This window comes from Neofelis nebulosa, chromosome 16 (assembly GCF_028018385.1).
Source record: "Neofelis nebulosa isolate mNeoNeb1 chromosome 16, mNeoNeb1.pri, whole genome shotgun sequence".
NCBI lineage: Eukaryota > Metazoa > Chordata > Mammalia > Carnivora > Felidae > Neofelis > Neofelis nebulosa.
The window spans coordinates 12588877-12603920 of NC_080797.1; the positions used below are offsets into that span (position 1 = coordinate 12588877).

The following is a 15044-nucleotide window of genomic DNA, read 5'->3' on the forward strand; positions in this document are numbered from 1 at the left end:
GGGAAGGTGCAAGATGCCGCCCCCCACCCTGGCCTGTGAGCACCCACGCTGTCGCATCTAGCAGTCCTGGGGCCCGCACGCCACATCACACCTTTTATTGAAATGTATGCCATGCAATCTGTTCGGGAGCTTGAAAAATAACAAAAGGGAGCAGGTCTGGAGACCAGCCTTGGCCCAGACACCACATGGAACAGGTCCTGAGTAGGAAAGGCACATGAGTTACCCCCTATTTTGACTGGGCAAGAAAAACCCACAAAGTGAGACACGGCAGGACAGCGCGGGGCCTTTGGGGGAGATCTGCTGGAAGGGGGGCCCAGGTGGGATCCCTAAGCGTCCCCCTGCCCCTGCAGGGTGGTGCAAGGACTGGCCCGCGTGACCCGCCTCCTGAGGAAGGGCTCCTGGAACTCCCCGGATGGGTGGGGGTGAGGCTGGAACAGACTGAGTAGCACCGGGGCAGGCCGGTGGAGGTGGGCTGGGGGCTCCAGGGCCCACGTCTGCTGCAGACCGCGGGGTCCCAGCCTCAGAGAGCAGGCTGTTGCTTTGAGACTCCGCTGAAGGCTGAGGGCCCCGTAGTGGGGGCAATGGTCCTTTAAGGCAGCCGGAGTTGAGGAGGCTCCAGGTTGCTCCTGCAGGAACTGGGGACGAGCCGTTCCTGGGCCCAGGGCTGTACACGGCCCCCGAGACCCTGCATTTCCCCTGGTTCAAGTACTAAGTGTTTTGTGTGTGTGCTGGCCAGTGTAGCACGTCACCTGCTGTAAGAACACAGGTTCGGGCTGGGACACACTGGGGACTGGAACAGGGCTGCTCCCTCCTGATGCCACCTGGCTCTCTGCTCCTGTAGGCCCTGGGGTCCCGTGTGCCACTGCTGCAGGGCACCCTCCCGTGGATGGGCCGGGGGGACCCTGGGGCCAAGTACCCTCCTGGTACCCACATCACCCTGCAGACCAGGGAGGGAAGCAGCACCAGCTTGCTGAGCTACTGGGGAGGAGTTTTCATGACTGAGTCTGTGCTTGACCTTGGGAAGGCATGTGTGGGTGGGGAGTGGGAGGGGACCCCCAACCCCATTGCCTCAGGAGTCAGAGGGAGAAGGCCCAGCTCCTGGACTGGCCCACCTGTCCATTCTTGGGCCTACAGCCTGCTCTTTCCTCAGACCGCACCAGGGATGCGATACCCCCAGCCTCGGAGGGGACTCGGCAGCCGAGCCTACTTCCTGCTGGGTTCTTCCTGTCCAGGGACTCCCAGCCCAGGGGAGGCCTAGGCGATTCTCTGACTCCTCGCGGTAGCCCTTCGCAAACAGAGCTGAGGAGCACGGTGGGAAAGTGAGGGGTGTCCTCAGCCCTCGGGGAGTTCTTGGAGGCCAGAGTGGGGTTGGGGGCTGGCACGTGGAGTGGGTGGGGGATGCTAAGGGCAGTGCCTCTCTGGGGCTCAGGGACCCCCAGTGGGCAGGCTGTCGGGCCTCTGTGCACCTGCTGATCTAGACGTTCCTGCCACTGGGTGAGAAGGTGTCTGTGCAAATGTCTGAGGTGGCCCCTGAGCTGCTGCGGTGGTAGCGGTGAGCTTGGTGCAGAGACTAGAAGCGAAGAGGTGAGTGGAAAAGGCCGACCGCAGGCCAGTGGATGCCATGGCGAGTCACAGAAAAGGGAGCGGTCACCTGGCAACCAGTACCCCGAACACACACACCTCCCCAAACCCTCCCCCAGTCGGAGGCCCGAAGGGGACAGGATACCCCTCCAGATGTGCTGTTAACTGACATCTCAGCCCCAGAGGGACTCTGACCCCAGGGTCGCCCTCCAGCCCCACAGAGGAGCGGGCATGGATTTGACCTTGTGGGAAGTAGGGCACAGGTCAGGACCCCGAGCTCTAACCAGCTCACAAGGCCGGCAGAACAAAGGGTGCTGGTGTGCACTTCCCAGGCCAGGAAAGTTGGTCTGGGAGGAACCCCGGAATTCTAGCCAGGCCACAGAACGTGCCCGGCCACCAGCTTGCCAAGAAAGAGAAAAGCAGCTCTGACATCCAGCGGCCATGAAGGAAATCCCTCTGCAGAAATGTTTCTTGCCATTGGGTGCTGAGGACGGTTCCTTGAGGACAGTTCGCCTCCCTCCCATTCGAGCTCCAAAGGGTCATCTCTGAGAAAGCCCACCCTGCGGGTGGCCAAGGGGCTGGTGAAGGGGGGCTTCCCAGTGCTTGGTTGCTCGGGCCACACCCGGAGCTGGCTCCAGGCAGATGGGGCAAATGGAGGGTGGGGGCGGGTAGCGGGTGGGTGTCGATTTCCTGCAGAGCTGACAGGCCAGGGGGCAAGGAGTGAAGGGAACAGGTACCACGGAGAGAACACCCAGCGCTCCCTCCGCTGACGCACAGCCCTGCACATAGTGTCCTGTGTGTGTGCGCATATGCGTGTGTGTGCGTGCATGTGTGTGCGTGTGCATGTGTGCTCACGTGTGCACCCATTCCGGGCTCTGCACATGAAGGAGGCTCGCCCCTCACCCTGGCATGCCCCCCCGCGCCAGGGCACACGAGCTGGAGGAAGAGAAGGGGCAGTGCTGGTGGCAGCCGTGGCTCGGTGCTACGCCCCCGGGAAGTTGGCACACGAGGTTTCTTATTGCACCTCTCCACTCGGGGGGACACCCTCCTCATCTGCAGAAAGGACACAGACGTAAGTGGTGGCAGATGGGGCCCCAAATTGGCCCTACTGCCAATCACAGAGCTGGGAACAGCAGGGGGGAGCCAGACTGGCCGCGGGACGCCCCTGAGCACACTCCGGTCCTGGCGGCAGGCCCTCGCAGGCCTGCCCGCAAACGGCCCGGGTGGCCTTCTGAGAAGCCAGCCAGCGTCTGAGGAGGGGGAGCGGCCGGACCCTCGGCTGCCCGGCCTCCCCTTCACCGGGGTAGCTGGACCACTGCCCATCCTCGGCCAGCGGCCTCCAGGGGCCACAGGTGAGTGTCCTTACAAAAATAACTCTGAGTCTGTCCCCCGGGGCGGGGGCGGGTTTCCTGAGAGCACGCGGAGGGCCAGGGCGAAGGCCGTGAGGAGAGGTCTGGCAAGGAGGGCTCCCGCCCTGCGGGGCCGGGGTTATGGCTGCAGGCGCTCCAGGTACTGCGGCAGGGGGTTCTCCTTGACGTACTTCTGGATGTACCAGCACGTGAGATGGGCCCGCAGGTCCTCCTCCACTACGAAGTCCAGAGCGGCCTGGCAGGCGGGGCGGAGAGAAAGGCGGTCAGTGCCCGGAGCCCGCACCCCTGCCGCCGCGCTTCCCGGGCCGCTCCCCGACCCCGAGGGCGGGAGCTGGCTGCCGCGGCCGATGCTCTGCCTGGTCTGCAACGGAAGGTGGGAGGTGCTGCCGCCACCCTCCTCTTCCAGTTGGGGCAACCGAGGCAGAAAGCTTTGGTACGCTGCCCGAGGCCACACGGCAGTGAAGTGAACAGGCCAGGACTTGGTCCAGAGGCCCCGCTCAAAACCGCCCTGGGAGGGAGTCTCTACCCAGGCAGCCACGCGGGCACAGCTCTGCGCTCGTGAACGGCATCGGGTGGACATGGAGCAGGAGAACCCCCTCCCCGTGGCCGGTCTGGCCCGTCCCCTCCTTCCCCGCCCCTCCCCCCCCCCCCCCCCCCCCCCAGCCACCAGGACACCTGTCACCCAATGCACCTGCCCCGGCTGAGCTCAGGGCCTCTGTGCTCCCAAGGCACCTGCCGCCTACAGCGCCTTTTCCCTCATCTCCACGTGGCCACTCATTTGATGCCTCCTTCTGGAACCTTACCCTCAGGCTGGGTCAGGGGCGCCCCAGGGCCCCCCGCACCCAGCAGAGGTCACGCTTAGTTCTTACAGGGCTCCCAAAGCCAATCGTGGGGGAAGCGATGAGGGTGCCAGTGTGTGGCCTTCATCTGTGGCTGTGGTTGTGTGCACCAACGAGCTCACGAGACGGAGAACGAGGGCCTGTCTGGTGCACGCCCTGCCTCTGGTGCCTGGCAGGATGCTGCACACGGCTGGTGTTTAATAAACGTTTGCTGAAACAAAGTGGAAGACAGCCCGGGTGGGGTTGGCTGGTCTGATGAAAGGGGAGCAGCATTTACTGAGCACCTACCAGGGACCCCGTGCTTCCAGGTTGGCCAGCGTGACCCTCCAGCCCCACGTGCCCGAGCAGGCCTTGGTGCATCTCACCGTCCACACCCCGTCTCAGGACTCACTACCTGAGACCCTCAAGAGACAAGACGCCAGTCTCTGCTCCCGTTTCGCAGAAAAAGAAACCGAAGCCCCAACAAGGTACCCGTCAGAGGCCACACGGTGAACACTTGGTGCCCTCGGCAGGCACAGCTCAGGGGAGTCCCGGACGGGGCCTCCAGCAGGTCCCATGGCTGGCCGAGGCCGTGAGGGAGGGGTGCACCCCGCTCCAAGGCCCACCTCCCCTCTACCCAGGTGGGTAACTCCCGGGGTTTCCTCCTCAGTAACACGGGACAGCCCCCCCACACCAACTCACAGCTTGTCCCACTTAAAGGAAGAAGACAGCCATGTCTGAAATACTCAGGCACAAGCCGCTGGCCCCGGTCAGCAACTAAACCAGGGCAGAGGCTGGAGGAGGAACAGAGGCCCGAGGTCGGGGTGGAGGTTCGAAGGACGGGTGGAGGGAACGTGGGCCTGGAGTGGCCCTCGGGAGAACGAACGGAAGGCCGTTCCGTTCCAGGCTGCAGTTCCCCGCATGAAGCCCAAACGTGCTCTCCAGCCGGCCTGGGGTCCGAGGGGCTTTTGGATGAAGGGGCTGGGGTTGGGGGTTGCGGCACAAGCCAATGTACTCGAACGTTCATTTATCCACTTGTTCAGGAAGGATTTACTGAGCGCCTATGGACTATATGCCGGGTGCTGGGGCCCCAGCCAGTGAGCTCCTGACGCACGGCAGGCATCAGTGGCCAGGAGGCTTAGCTCTACAGAAACCCGGGCCCCAGAGGAGCTGGGGGAAGGCAAAGTGTGCTGCCTGACGCCTGCATACTCCCAGCTGTAACCTGTTGGCCGGGGCGGGGGGCACCCATCTACACGTCAGCCAAGACACAGGCCCCGATCAGCCCCCGGGGACCATGGTTTAGCTGAATGCGGGGGCGGCTCCCTCTCCCCACCCTTCACCCTCCGCGTCCCCTACCTTGGCGAGGTGCTTGGCAATGCCGCGCCCGCGGTAGGCGTCGGGGACCTCCGTGTGCTGTAGGTCCACGATCCGCTTGCCCACGTACTCATACAGCAGGACGGCCCGGTCGTGACATCCTGCAGACGGAGGGTGGTGAACAGGTGAGGCTGTGACGACTCTCAGGGCCTGACTCAGGCAAATGGTGGAGGGACGGGCATTTGGAGGCACGCTGCTAGAGTCGGATCCTGAATAATGTCTCTGTGCCTCAGTTTCCTCATCCATAAAGTGGGGATATGAGAAAGCACTCCTCACACGTAGTTGGACGACTAAGCGAGGTCGTCTCTACAAAACGCTCTGAGTAGCAACCTCAGCACCAGCCGTCCATCTACCCACTCATCCACCTACACAGCCATCTCAGCCATGCAGCCACCCATCTAGTCCCCAGCCGTCCTATCGGTCCATCTGTCCATTCAACCATGTATCCATCCATTCCACTCAACACGTGTTTACTGAGCCCCAGGCACTGTTTCTGATACTGGGACTCACCCACAAGCAAGCCAGACAAAGAGCCCTGCCCTAGTGGAAATGGCTAGAAGGGGAGACAGAGAATAAACAAGGAAAACAAGTTAATGTGTAGCGTGGCAGAGGGTGGGGCAGAGGGAGTGTTTGGTAGAGACAGGAAGGAGCAGAGGGAGTCAGCCCTGGGTCGTCTGGGGGAACAGTGTTTTGGCGGAGGGAACAGCTGGCGTAAAGGCTCTGAAGCAGGAGTGGGTGTGGTGTGTTTGAGGGACAGTGAGGAGGCTGGGGTGGCTGGAGCAGTGTGGGCAAAGCGGGAGAAGGTGAGAATAGGGAGGTGACAGGAACGGGTCCCGCAGAGCCTCTTAGATCTCTGTGAGCTGTGAGCCATAGGAGGGTCGTGGGCAGAGGAGGGGCAGGAGGTGACTCATGACTTCGTGGAATCCGTCCGGCAGCCTCGAGAACAGGAGAACAGACCGGGGGGCAGGAGCAGGGAGACAGCTGAGGCGGCTGCTGCGCTAGTCCAGGTGAGTGATGATGGGGACACAGACCCGGGTGGGGGCGGTGGGGGTGCGAGAAGGGATCAGAGTCTGAGGGTGTTTTGCAGGTGTAGCCAGCAGGATGTGCCGATGACTCGGACGTGGTAAGTGAGAGAAACAAGAGTTGAGAACAACTCCACGGTTTATCATTTCAGACAGTTTCAAGTGTGCGAAGGAAAAAGTAAAGTGGGTTGGGGGCAAGATGGGGCCATTTAGCCAGGGGGGCAGTCTGGGGAGATCCCTCCAAGAAAACCTCTGAGTCGAGGGGGTGCTTGAGGGAGGGACAGGCAGAGGGTGCAGTCAATGCAAAGGCCCTGAGATTAGAAAACACAAATCGCTGCCCCTAAAAGAAAACATGTCAGTGCCAAGTGTCTTTCTCTAATTTTTGTAACGTTTTTAAAATTTTATTTTTGAGATAGAGTGAGCACGAGAGGGTGAAGGGGTGGGGACAGAAGATTCAAAGCCGGCTCCATGCTGACAGCACACAGCCCAATGTGGGGCTCGAACCCATAAACCGTGAGATCATGACCTGAGCCAAACTTGGACGCTCAACCCACTGAGCCACCCAGGCACCCCTATCTTTCTAATTTTTAAAAGCGAATTGTCTTCCATGTGTTTTAACTTTAAAGCATCCCAGAGAATTCACCCCTAGTGCCGTCTGGGCTCCCCGTCTATGGCGGGTGTGGAAGACGGACAGGCCTAGAGATAGAAATGACCAGACCAGGGTCTTGCAGCAAGTCGGACACTGCACCAGGGCCCGATCCCATGCGGGAGGCTTTCTGTTTCTCCCCAGAGCTCCAGGAGGGAGGCTACAATTCATCTTCCAGATGGGGAAACTGAGCTCCCGAGATCCAAGTACCACAGCAAGTGCCAGGGGAAACTGCCACCCAGGCCTCCGGAGCCTCAGCCCAGTTCTCTTCCTGCCCCCCCCTCCCCAGCCCCCAACATGCCTCCTGCCTCCTGCCGCCGGGCCTTTGCCTTGGCAGTTCCTTCTGCCTGGAACACCCTTTCCCCTTCTCAGACCCAGTGATGGTGGCCCCAGTTCTGCTCCCCCCCCCCACCTCCAGACCCCCAACATCTCCTCCTTGTGTCCCAACTGTGGCTCTGCCGGCTGAGCTGTGGCCAGGATCCAGCTGTGGCCTCCACGGCAGCCTGCCCCAGCTGTGTCGCAAGGGACTTGGTTCTCGGCTCCTGCATCTGTTGGAGTTACTCCAGCTCACCCAGTACAGGAGAGCAGAGACCAGGAGGCTATTTTGGGCCCGAGCTGGTCACCAGTCACTGGAGGAGCTGTCTGCCTGTCCTGGCCACTTAATTACCCCAAAACTCACAGAGGGTCTACTATGTGTCAGGCAGGGTTTTGAATGCTATGCATGCAGCAGTGAAGAAAACGGACTGACCCTGCCTTCGTGGAGGAAGACAGAGAAACAAAACCACCGTAATAAAAGACTCGAGGCCAGCAGTTGGACAGCAAAGAGGGAAGGCCTACCATTTTAAACAGAGTATACAGGGAGGCCTCTTTGGAGCAAAGACCTGGAGGAGGCAAACCATCCAAGAGGAGATGCGGGGGCTGAGTTATCCAGGTGGTTAAGAACAGCATGTGCAAAGGCCCTGAGGTGGAACGTTCTCGGACCAGTGGCTGGGGAGGGGGCAAACCGAATGAAGGAGGGAGAGCAGTAGGAAGGTGCTTTGGGGTCCTGGCTTTCCCAGGCTGGCCTTCAGGGAGATGAGAGGCAGCTCACATCTGTGGGGCCCTGCCACGGGCAGCCCCGTGTCAGCTCTCTTCACACACCAATCCTCTCCACGGTCTTACAAAATGGGTAAGGTTCTTACAGCCCCATTTACAGATGGGGAAACTGAGGCTCCAAGAGGCAGTCACACAGGCTGGCAGCATGTGGGGCTGAGTTCACTTAGGAGAGTTTTCTACCTGAAAGAGGTACAAAAAGGCATCTGGGGCCACCAGGGTGGGTGGGCTATGTGTGAGGGAAAAGCTCTGTACTGAATTCTCCCCCTGGCCAGACCCAGGACTCCAGGCTGGGGAGGACCCAGAGACCCCTAGTGAACAGTCTTGGGGAGCCTGGCCCGTGGCCTGGCACCTGGGCCTTAGAGAGGCAGCAAAGGTCACCTGGTCCCAACCACCCACACCTGACGCCTGGAGAGCCCCAGAAAACGGCCACCTTCCCGTGGCTCAGGCCAAGATCCTCAGGGCCCTCTGTGCCCTGCTTTCCTCTCAAACTCTGACCTGATCCTTCAGCAGGTCCATGGACATAACCTTCAAAATGTGCCTGGAATCTGGACAGTGCTCACGTGTCCACAGGCACCCTCTTCCGGCTGCCTTACCAGCTTCCCTGAGTCCGCCCACTGGATCCTTTCTCTCACCTGGTGGGGCCCTGGTCCAGCCACACTGGCCTTGCGGCTCCTTACACACACCCAGCTCTTGACCCCCCCCAGCCTTTGTTGAACTGTTCTTGCCGCCTGTTTGGGCCCCAGACCCTTATCTGGGCCAGGTCCCATGAACCGCCAAGAACTCCAAGCCTCACTAGCAAGGGGGTCAGTGCTCGCCATTGGGGGGCCACAGGAACAAGCCCAGGGCAGAGTGGGGCCCTGAGTTCCAGTCCCAGCTTTGCCAGGTGACCTCAGGCCAATCCTGAGACCTCTGTGGCCAAGACCTTACCTCTCCTGCTTGGGACAATCAGTACCACCCTCCCGGACCGCAGAATCACATCGAGATCATGAACTGTAACTAATTCTGAGGAAAGTTACAGCTGTTCTGCTAATGGGGCCCTGCCCTGGGTGTCTCCACTCTGGCACCCTCCATCCGGCCCCACTGAGGACCGAGGTCCCCGGGAAGCCATCAGGGGAAGTGGTCACCGAGGAATTCTTTTCCCTGGCAGGCCGGAAGGAGGAGCGAGGAAGGAGGAGCCGGAAGGAGCCGGAAGGAGGAGCCGGAAGGAGGAGCGAGGATTCAGGGTTGGAGATGTGGGACTTTTGGAGAGAGCCACCAACCCTGCTGAGTCGGGGGCCGGTGGATCCAAACACCCATTGTACAGGTCAGGAAACTGAAGCAGAGGCAAAGCCGGAACCCGGGCCCTCTGCTCCCTCTGGGAGCCTAAGTAGCAGACTTAGGACAAGTGGGTGCCAGAGCAGGGGGGCAGGCCCAAGAAGCACCTGGCTGGCTTTTCTGGGCATCTGCACATACAGAGGCTGGTTTGGGGAGGGGCTACACATCAGTGGCTCGAGGCGGGTCAGACATCGGGGCTGTGACCCAGAGAAGTGCGAGGGGCAGAACCCAGCACAGCCAGGAGGCACATGAGGCCAGAGCCTGCGGGTCCCCCAGGCGAGTCCGTCCACAGACTGGGTTAGTCCTCTCACCAATGCAGGCATCCTCTCCGTCCTCCCTGCTCTAGGTACCTGCCAACTCTCTGGAGACTTAGTCTTTCCATCTGCAAAATGGGGGTCAGAGAGGATGTGGAAAGCACCAGGATTCTAGGACCCCCCAGATGACCCTCCTACTTGCAGCATGTGGGAAACTCGGCCCTGGCTGGGAGGGGAGAGGAGAGGTCAAGGAAGGGACCTGCCAGGGATGGGGGCTCAATTCTGGCTTAGATGCCCACTGGCCGTGTGCCCTTGTTTCCTGGGAAATGGGGATGCGCAAGCTAGTGTTTCAGAACTTGGATGTGGGGGACAAGCCTGAGCTCCGGCATCATCTCATGCTCTACCCACGCCTCCTTCTTCGTCTCTTCAGGACCCAGCCATTTCTCCCCAGACATTCTCTCCTCGCGATGTCCGGACTAGTGCAGTAGCTACCTCCCTGCTCCTATCTTGCCCCACACAGTCTGGTCCCCTGGGAGCAGCTGGAAGGAGCCCAGAACATCCCGTCTAGCCTCCTCCGCTCAGGACCTTCCCAGGCACCCACCTCACTCAGAGTCAAAGCCAAGCCCTCAGTGGCTTCTGTGGCCCTGGCACCCCCCCACCCCCACCCCGTGACCTCTTGATCTTATCTGCTGCGATCCCCAAATCCTCCTCTCCGTTACTCCACTCCCTATTTCTCTGGATACACACCAGGCAACGCAGGGCCCCCGTTCTTGCTGCTTCTTCCACTCAGAACCCCCTTCCCTGCCTCCTTTATGTCTTTACTTAAATGGCACCTTCCCAGAGTGGCCCTTCTGGACATCTGATTCTAAACAGCGGCCCTTTCCCAACACACCTTCCTGCTGCCCTGCTTTATTCCTCACCAGGCCCTTGGTTTCTAGGACACGTTAAGCTTTCTTTACTGTTCACTACCCCTTTAGACTGTCAGCCCCATGAGGACTCAGCATCTAGAATGATGCTCGGCACCCGGTAGGTGCTCGATAAGGACTTCTGGAAGGAATCCCAACTCTTCCCTTCCCAGGTACAAGACCTCGAGCAAGTCGGTCGCTTCCCTGTATCTCAGCATCCTCATCTGCAAAACGGGAAGAGCAGTGTCCCCTCCCCCCGTCCCTCACATGCCCAGGGCCTTCGTGGACCGCGAGGACTTGAATGCAGCTGCTCAGTCTCTTCCGTCACCCAGAACCAGAGCTTGCTGGAAGCTTATCAGCACAGCTCTGCCAGGGGGGATGGCCCCAGAGCCTGCACCAGGAGCCCTGGGGCTGCTCTGGCTGTCCGCCTAGGCATTCACGTCTCTCAAGGGGCACAAGGAGCCAGTCTCCAGGGCTTGCTCTGCGGTTCGGGAGCCGCCATGACAGGCTGTTTCCCCTCGGCAGCCGAGGCAGGACTGGGCCCAGAGAGAGATGATCTCCATCCCCTCCCCATATACACACCCAGACCCCACCTTGCAGGCTGGAGAGAAGCTGGCCGCCTCCCACTCCTCCCGGGGCTTGGCCGGGGAGCCCAGGCCATTTTATACTTAGCCATCTGGGGAAGGGAAGGAGGCAAGTTTAGAAAGAAAGCCAGGCCCACATCCAGCCTTGACCACAGCCAATTCTAGAGGGGTGTCCTTCGGCTGTACTGATTTGCAAAAAAAAAAAGGAAAACCCCAAAGGTTCCCTTTTTCTTCTGTCTCTATGAATGTATAGAGGAGCCTCTTAAGCCCCCAAGGGAACCAGAGGCCTCTCTGGAACCTCAGAAAAGAGGATCTGAAAAACCCCAAGGACCCTCCACACAGGAATGGCCAGCCCTGAGTGTCATGGCCAGCTAGGCCACAGCGAGCACCACGGCGGTGAAAGGCCTTAGGTCCACAAGGAAAGAAGGCTGCGTAGGGTCAGTTGGGTTTGAGCTCTGGCACTTGGTAATGCGGGGCAAATCACTGTCCCTGTGGTTCAAACCTCAGTTTACTCATCCATAACGTGGAGGTGATAGTGCCCACACCACCGGGATAGTGTAATAGGGATGTGGTAGGGCCTGAGAAATGTCCAGGCCCCAGCCCCAGCCCCAGCCTTTCCTGACTGCTTCCAAGGGCAGGCTGGACAAGCCCATTCCAGGAGTCACACCAGGTAGGATTCTATCCCAGCTCTGCCCTAACTTACTGCCTGACCTCAGGCAAGCCTTTCCCTTTTCTGATCCCCTGCCTTCCTTTCTCAGAAATGGGCACAATGGCCCCTAAGGGCCCTTCCGGCTTGGACACTGCCTCGAGGGGCCCAGCTGGGAGGGAAGAAAAAGTTATTAATGCGGTGCACAAGGAGTTCATGGTCCTGGATTTTAAAATTCTTTTTTCAATCCCCCAGACCTCTTAGCGAGGAGGGAGTATGGGTTAGTAAGTGGTGGAAACTTTCTTTACAGGAAATGAAGACTCGACTTTACTTTCTGGTTTTAAAAACAGTGATCAGGCCACGCTGATCAGCACTTGCTCTATGCTGCCGGCGCTATCCTAAGCCTTCTTCACTCTCATTATTGTATTTCATCCCTACAACCAGCGGAGAGGAGTGCTCTGGTGGTATTACCATTGCAAAGATGGAACTGGGGCACACAGATGAGGCAACTTGGCCAAAGCCTGAGAGCCAATGGGGCTGACGGTGACGGTGACACCTTCCCCTCCATCGTCCCCACCGGGGCAGACAGTTCACTCTCTCCCTCCGCCCTAGATCTGCTCAGAAGATTCTCCCAACTCTGTCGGTGCAGGAAAGCTAAAGTCCGGGGGGCGGCAAGAAGCCATTTAGCACCCAGGGAAAGGGGAGACGTCCCCATTGACCCACACTCCAGGACCACTGACGGCAGCCCTCAGGGGGTGTCCAACACCGGGAAACAGCCGCGCTCGAGCAGGTGAGGGTCCCGAGTGGCTGAAGCAGGGTGCCGGCCGCAGAACACCCGAGCTGGCCCTACTTCTACGTTTGCCTTCCCGGGGGAAGGGGGAGTCCCCTGCCCGCCTGCCCGGGGCGCTCCGCGTGGGCGCGCCTCTCCCGGGCAGCCCGCTCCTCCCCAGCCCGCGAGTCGGCCGCGCCCCCACCAAGCCCGCGAGCGCAGCCCCCGGCCTGATCCCGGGGCGCCGGGCGGAGCAGCACCCGAGCGGCGGCCGCCGGAGGCCACCCCGCGGCGCGCGCTCGCGACGCCCCTCCCGGGCCGCGGGCCGGGGGCGCGCGCCCCAGCTAGGGGGCGGCCTCGGCGGGCCCCGCTTGCTCGCAGACAAAAGGCGGGGGCGGGCCGGACGCCGCGTTACCGTTGAGCCGGACGGTGAACTGGCGGCGCCGGCGGTCGTGCTCCACGCGGATGGGGCAGCCCTGCTCCAGCGCGCCCAGCGGCGCGGCGGCCGCCGAGTGCGCCATCTGCGCGCCGGGCAGCGGCCGCTGGGACCCGCGGCCCGCGCCTGCTCGGCAGGGCCGGGCGCGCGGAGCGGTGCGCGGGCCCGCGGCGGCGGCGGCGGCGGCGGCTGCGGCGGGGACGGAGACTCGGGACGGCCGGCAGCCCGCAGCCGGGAGACCGCAGGCGGCGGCGCAGAAACTGACACTCGGCGGCGGCCGCGGCGGCGGCAGCAACAAAAAAAAGGAGGGGGGCCAGGAAATCAGCTGTGAGGTCACGTGCGGCGCGCAGCCAGTGGGCGCGCGACCTTTTTGTTTTGATACATTCCACTCGACTCTTAAAGGGGCCGTGCGCCTCGCTGGCCGCGTTCCACTCGCCGCCGCAAACAAAACAACGCGCTCCCCGTCTGCACCAGGACCCCTTTCCCCTCTTGCGTTTGACCCGCAAGCAACTTTGGGCCCCCCACACGGACCCCTTCTCAAAAAGATGTAACAACCCGTGGGGAATCTAATCGTCCTCTCGAAGCCACCATTTATTAAGCATTTGCTGTGTGCACAGCGTGTGCATAGCAAAGCCCTGGTAAGCTACAGGGAGCGCTCAGTAACGACTCCCTGCACTCAGTGAAAATTCTCATCACAAGCCTGAAAAGTAGGTATGCTTGACTCTATTTTACAGATGAGGAAATAGAGGCCCGAGGCACCGAAAGACCTTGAGGTCACACAGCTGGGACCTTGGGAGGCTTGGTGCTTCGTATCCGACCCTTATGCAGGTATGGCTGGTGAGGAGGGACAATCCTGAGAAGACTGTTCGGGATAGGGGTGAAATACCGCCTCACCCCAAAAGAGACAGAAGAGTAAGAAGCCGTGGAGATCTCTGGATCCACTCCACAGCTGGGGAAACTGAGTCCCAGAAAAGGGGCAGGGACTCACAAGACTGTGGGAATGGTGGCAGTGGTGGCAAACTTCTTTTCCGAAAGGGGGACTTGACCAGCCTGCCTCCGACCGACCCTCATCGTGTTCACACTTGAAGCTGTGCTCCCTCCCACCCACTGCTGTTTATGAATCACATGAACTACAGGTTACCCTTTACTAGTTTGTTAATTAAGGTGCAAGCTTGAAGGTCACTGCCACATGACCACTACCCAAGTCACGGCAGAGAACACTTATGGTTCCCTCACAGCTCTTCCAATCAGTGGCCCACGCTTTCAAGTAAGGACTGTCCTTGACTTCCAGCATCATTGACTAGTTTGATTTTTCTGGAATTTCACATAAACAGAATCATAGTATGCACTTTTTAGTGTCTAATGTCTTTTGTTCAACATTATCTGTGAGATTCATCCATGTTATCTTGTCATCACTGAATGGTATTCCATTGTGGGCACACACTGTAATTTATTTATCTGCTCTCGGGTTGCTTTCGGGTTTTGACCATTACAAATAAATCTTGAACACCTCTTTTGAACACATTCTTGAACACCTCTGTCAGTGTCTGTATTGTAGCACTCCTGCTGGGTCTTTACCAAGAATGCTGTGTCTTATGGAAGGTGTAAGAGAAATTGCCTTTTATGAGACCAAATTATGAGACACTGTCAGACCTTTTTCCAAGATGGCCATACTATTTTATGCTCCTAATAGTAATTTTGAGAGTTCCATTTGGTGTTGGCATCTTTTAACTTTAGCCATTCTGATGAGTGACTGTCAAGTGGTCTTTCAGTGGCTTTAAGTTGCATTTGCCCGATGACTGATGATGTTGAGCCTTCTTCGAAAGACTCTTAGCCATTTGGATATCCAATTTTGTGAAGAGCCTGTTTAAGGATTTTGCCCGTTTACTGTTCTTCTTTTTGATTTATTGGAGACTTTTCTTTTTATAGTTTGGTTGTAAGTCCTTTGTCAGATGTATTTATTGAGAATATCCTAGCAGGATTTTTTTTTTTTTTTAACAAGTGTACATTGTATCATGGAGTTTGGAAATAAAAACAAGGCCGAGGAGTGAGTCATTATGTACAAGGAGACAGAAAGAGATTCTGGGGTCAGACGGGGCCTTGACCTCAGCTGAGTCAGGGTTGACTGTAATCCTGTGCAAGCAAGATGTGACCTTTATATGTCTCAGGTGACTTCTTTGTCTCCAAAGCACTTGCTTCTGGAAATTCCATGAACAGGCCATGCTGTTTC

At 59.2% G+C, this 15044-nt stretch overlaps 1 protein-coding gene and 1 long non-coding RNA gene across 6 annotated transcripts; one reads left to right on the plus strand and one right to left on the minus strand.

Moving 5' to 3' along the window:
• Positions 1 to 80: 80 nt before the first annotated feature.
• Positions 81 to 13087, minus strand: NATD1 (N-acetyltransferase domain containing 1). Of its 5 annotated transcripts, XR_009254775.1 has the most exons (4): positions 12794 to 13087; positions 5126 to 5244; positions 3755 to 4001; positions 81 to 3186 (listed from the first exon to the last, which is right to left on the minus strand). XR_009254775.1 is itself a non-coding variant. In XM_058703140.1 (3 exons), the coding sequence occupies exons 1-3, from the start codon at positions 12897 to 12899 to the stop codon at positions 3070 to 3072; spliced, it is 342 nt and encodes a 113-aa protein (XP_058559123.1). In that variant the 5' UTR covers positions 12900 to 13074; the 3' UTR covers positions 81 to 3069. The 5 variants fall into 5 exon arrangements, 4 of the variants coding, with proteins under 4 accessions (XP_058559123.1, XP_058559121.1, XP_058559120.1 ...); XM_058703140.1 differs by lacking the exon at positions 3755 to 4001 and having other exon boundaries at positions 12794 to 13074; XM_058703138.1 differs by lacking the exon at positions 12794 to 13087 and having other exon boundaries at positions 3821 to 4001; positions 5126 to 7081.
• A 65-nt stretch (positions 13088 to 13152) lies between these two features.
• Positions 13153 to 14338, plus strand: LOC131497127 (uncharacterized). The gene is made up of 2 exons (XR_009254781.1): positions 13153 to 13452; positions 13549 to 14338. It is a non-coding gene; the product is annotated as an uncharacterized LOC131497127 (long non-coding RNA).
• Positions 14339 to 15044: the final 706 nt, after the last annotated feature.

Bases quoted from the DNA above. Each gene is read 5' to 3' on its own strand.
- NATD1 (XM_058703138.1), bottom strand. From the start codon at position 2,904: ATGGGCAGTGGTCCAGCTACCCCGGTGAAGGGGAGGCCGGGCAGCCGA.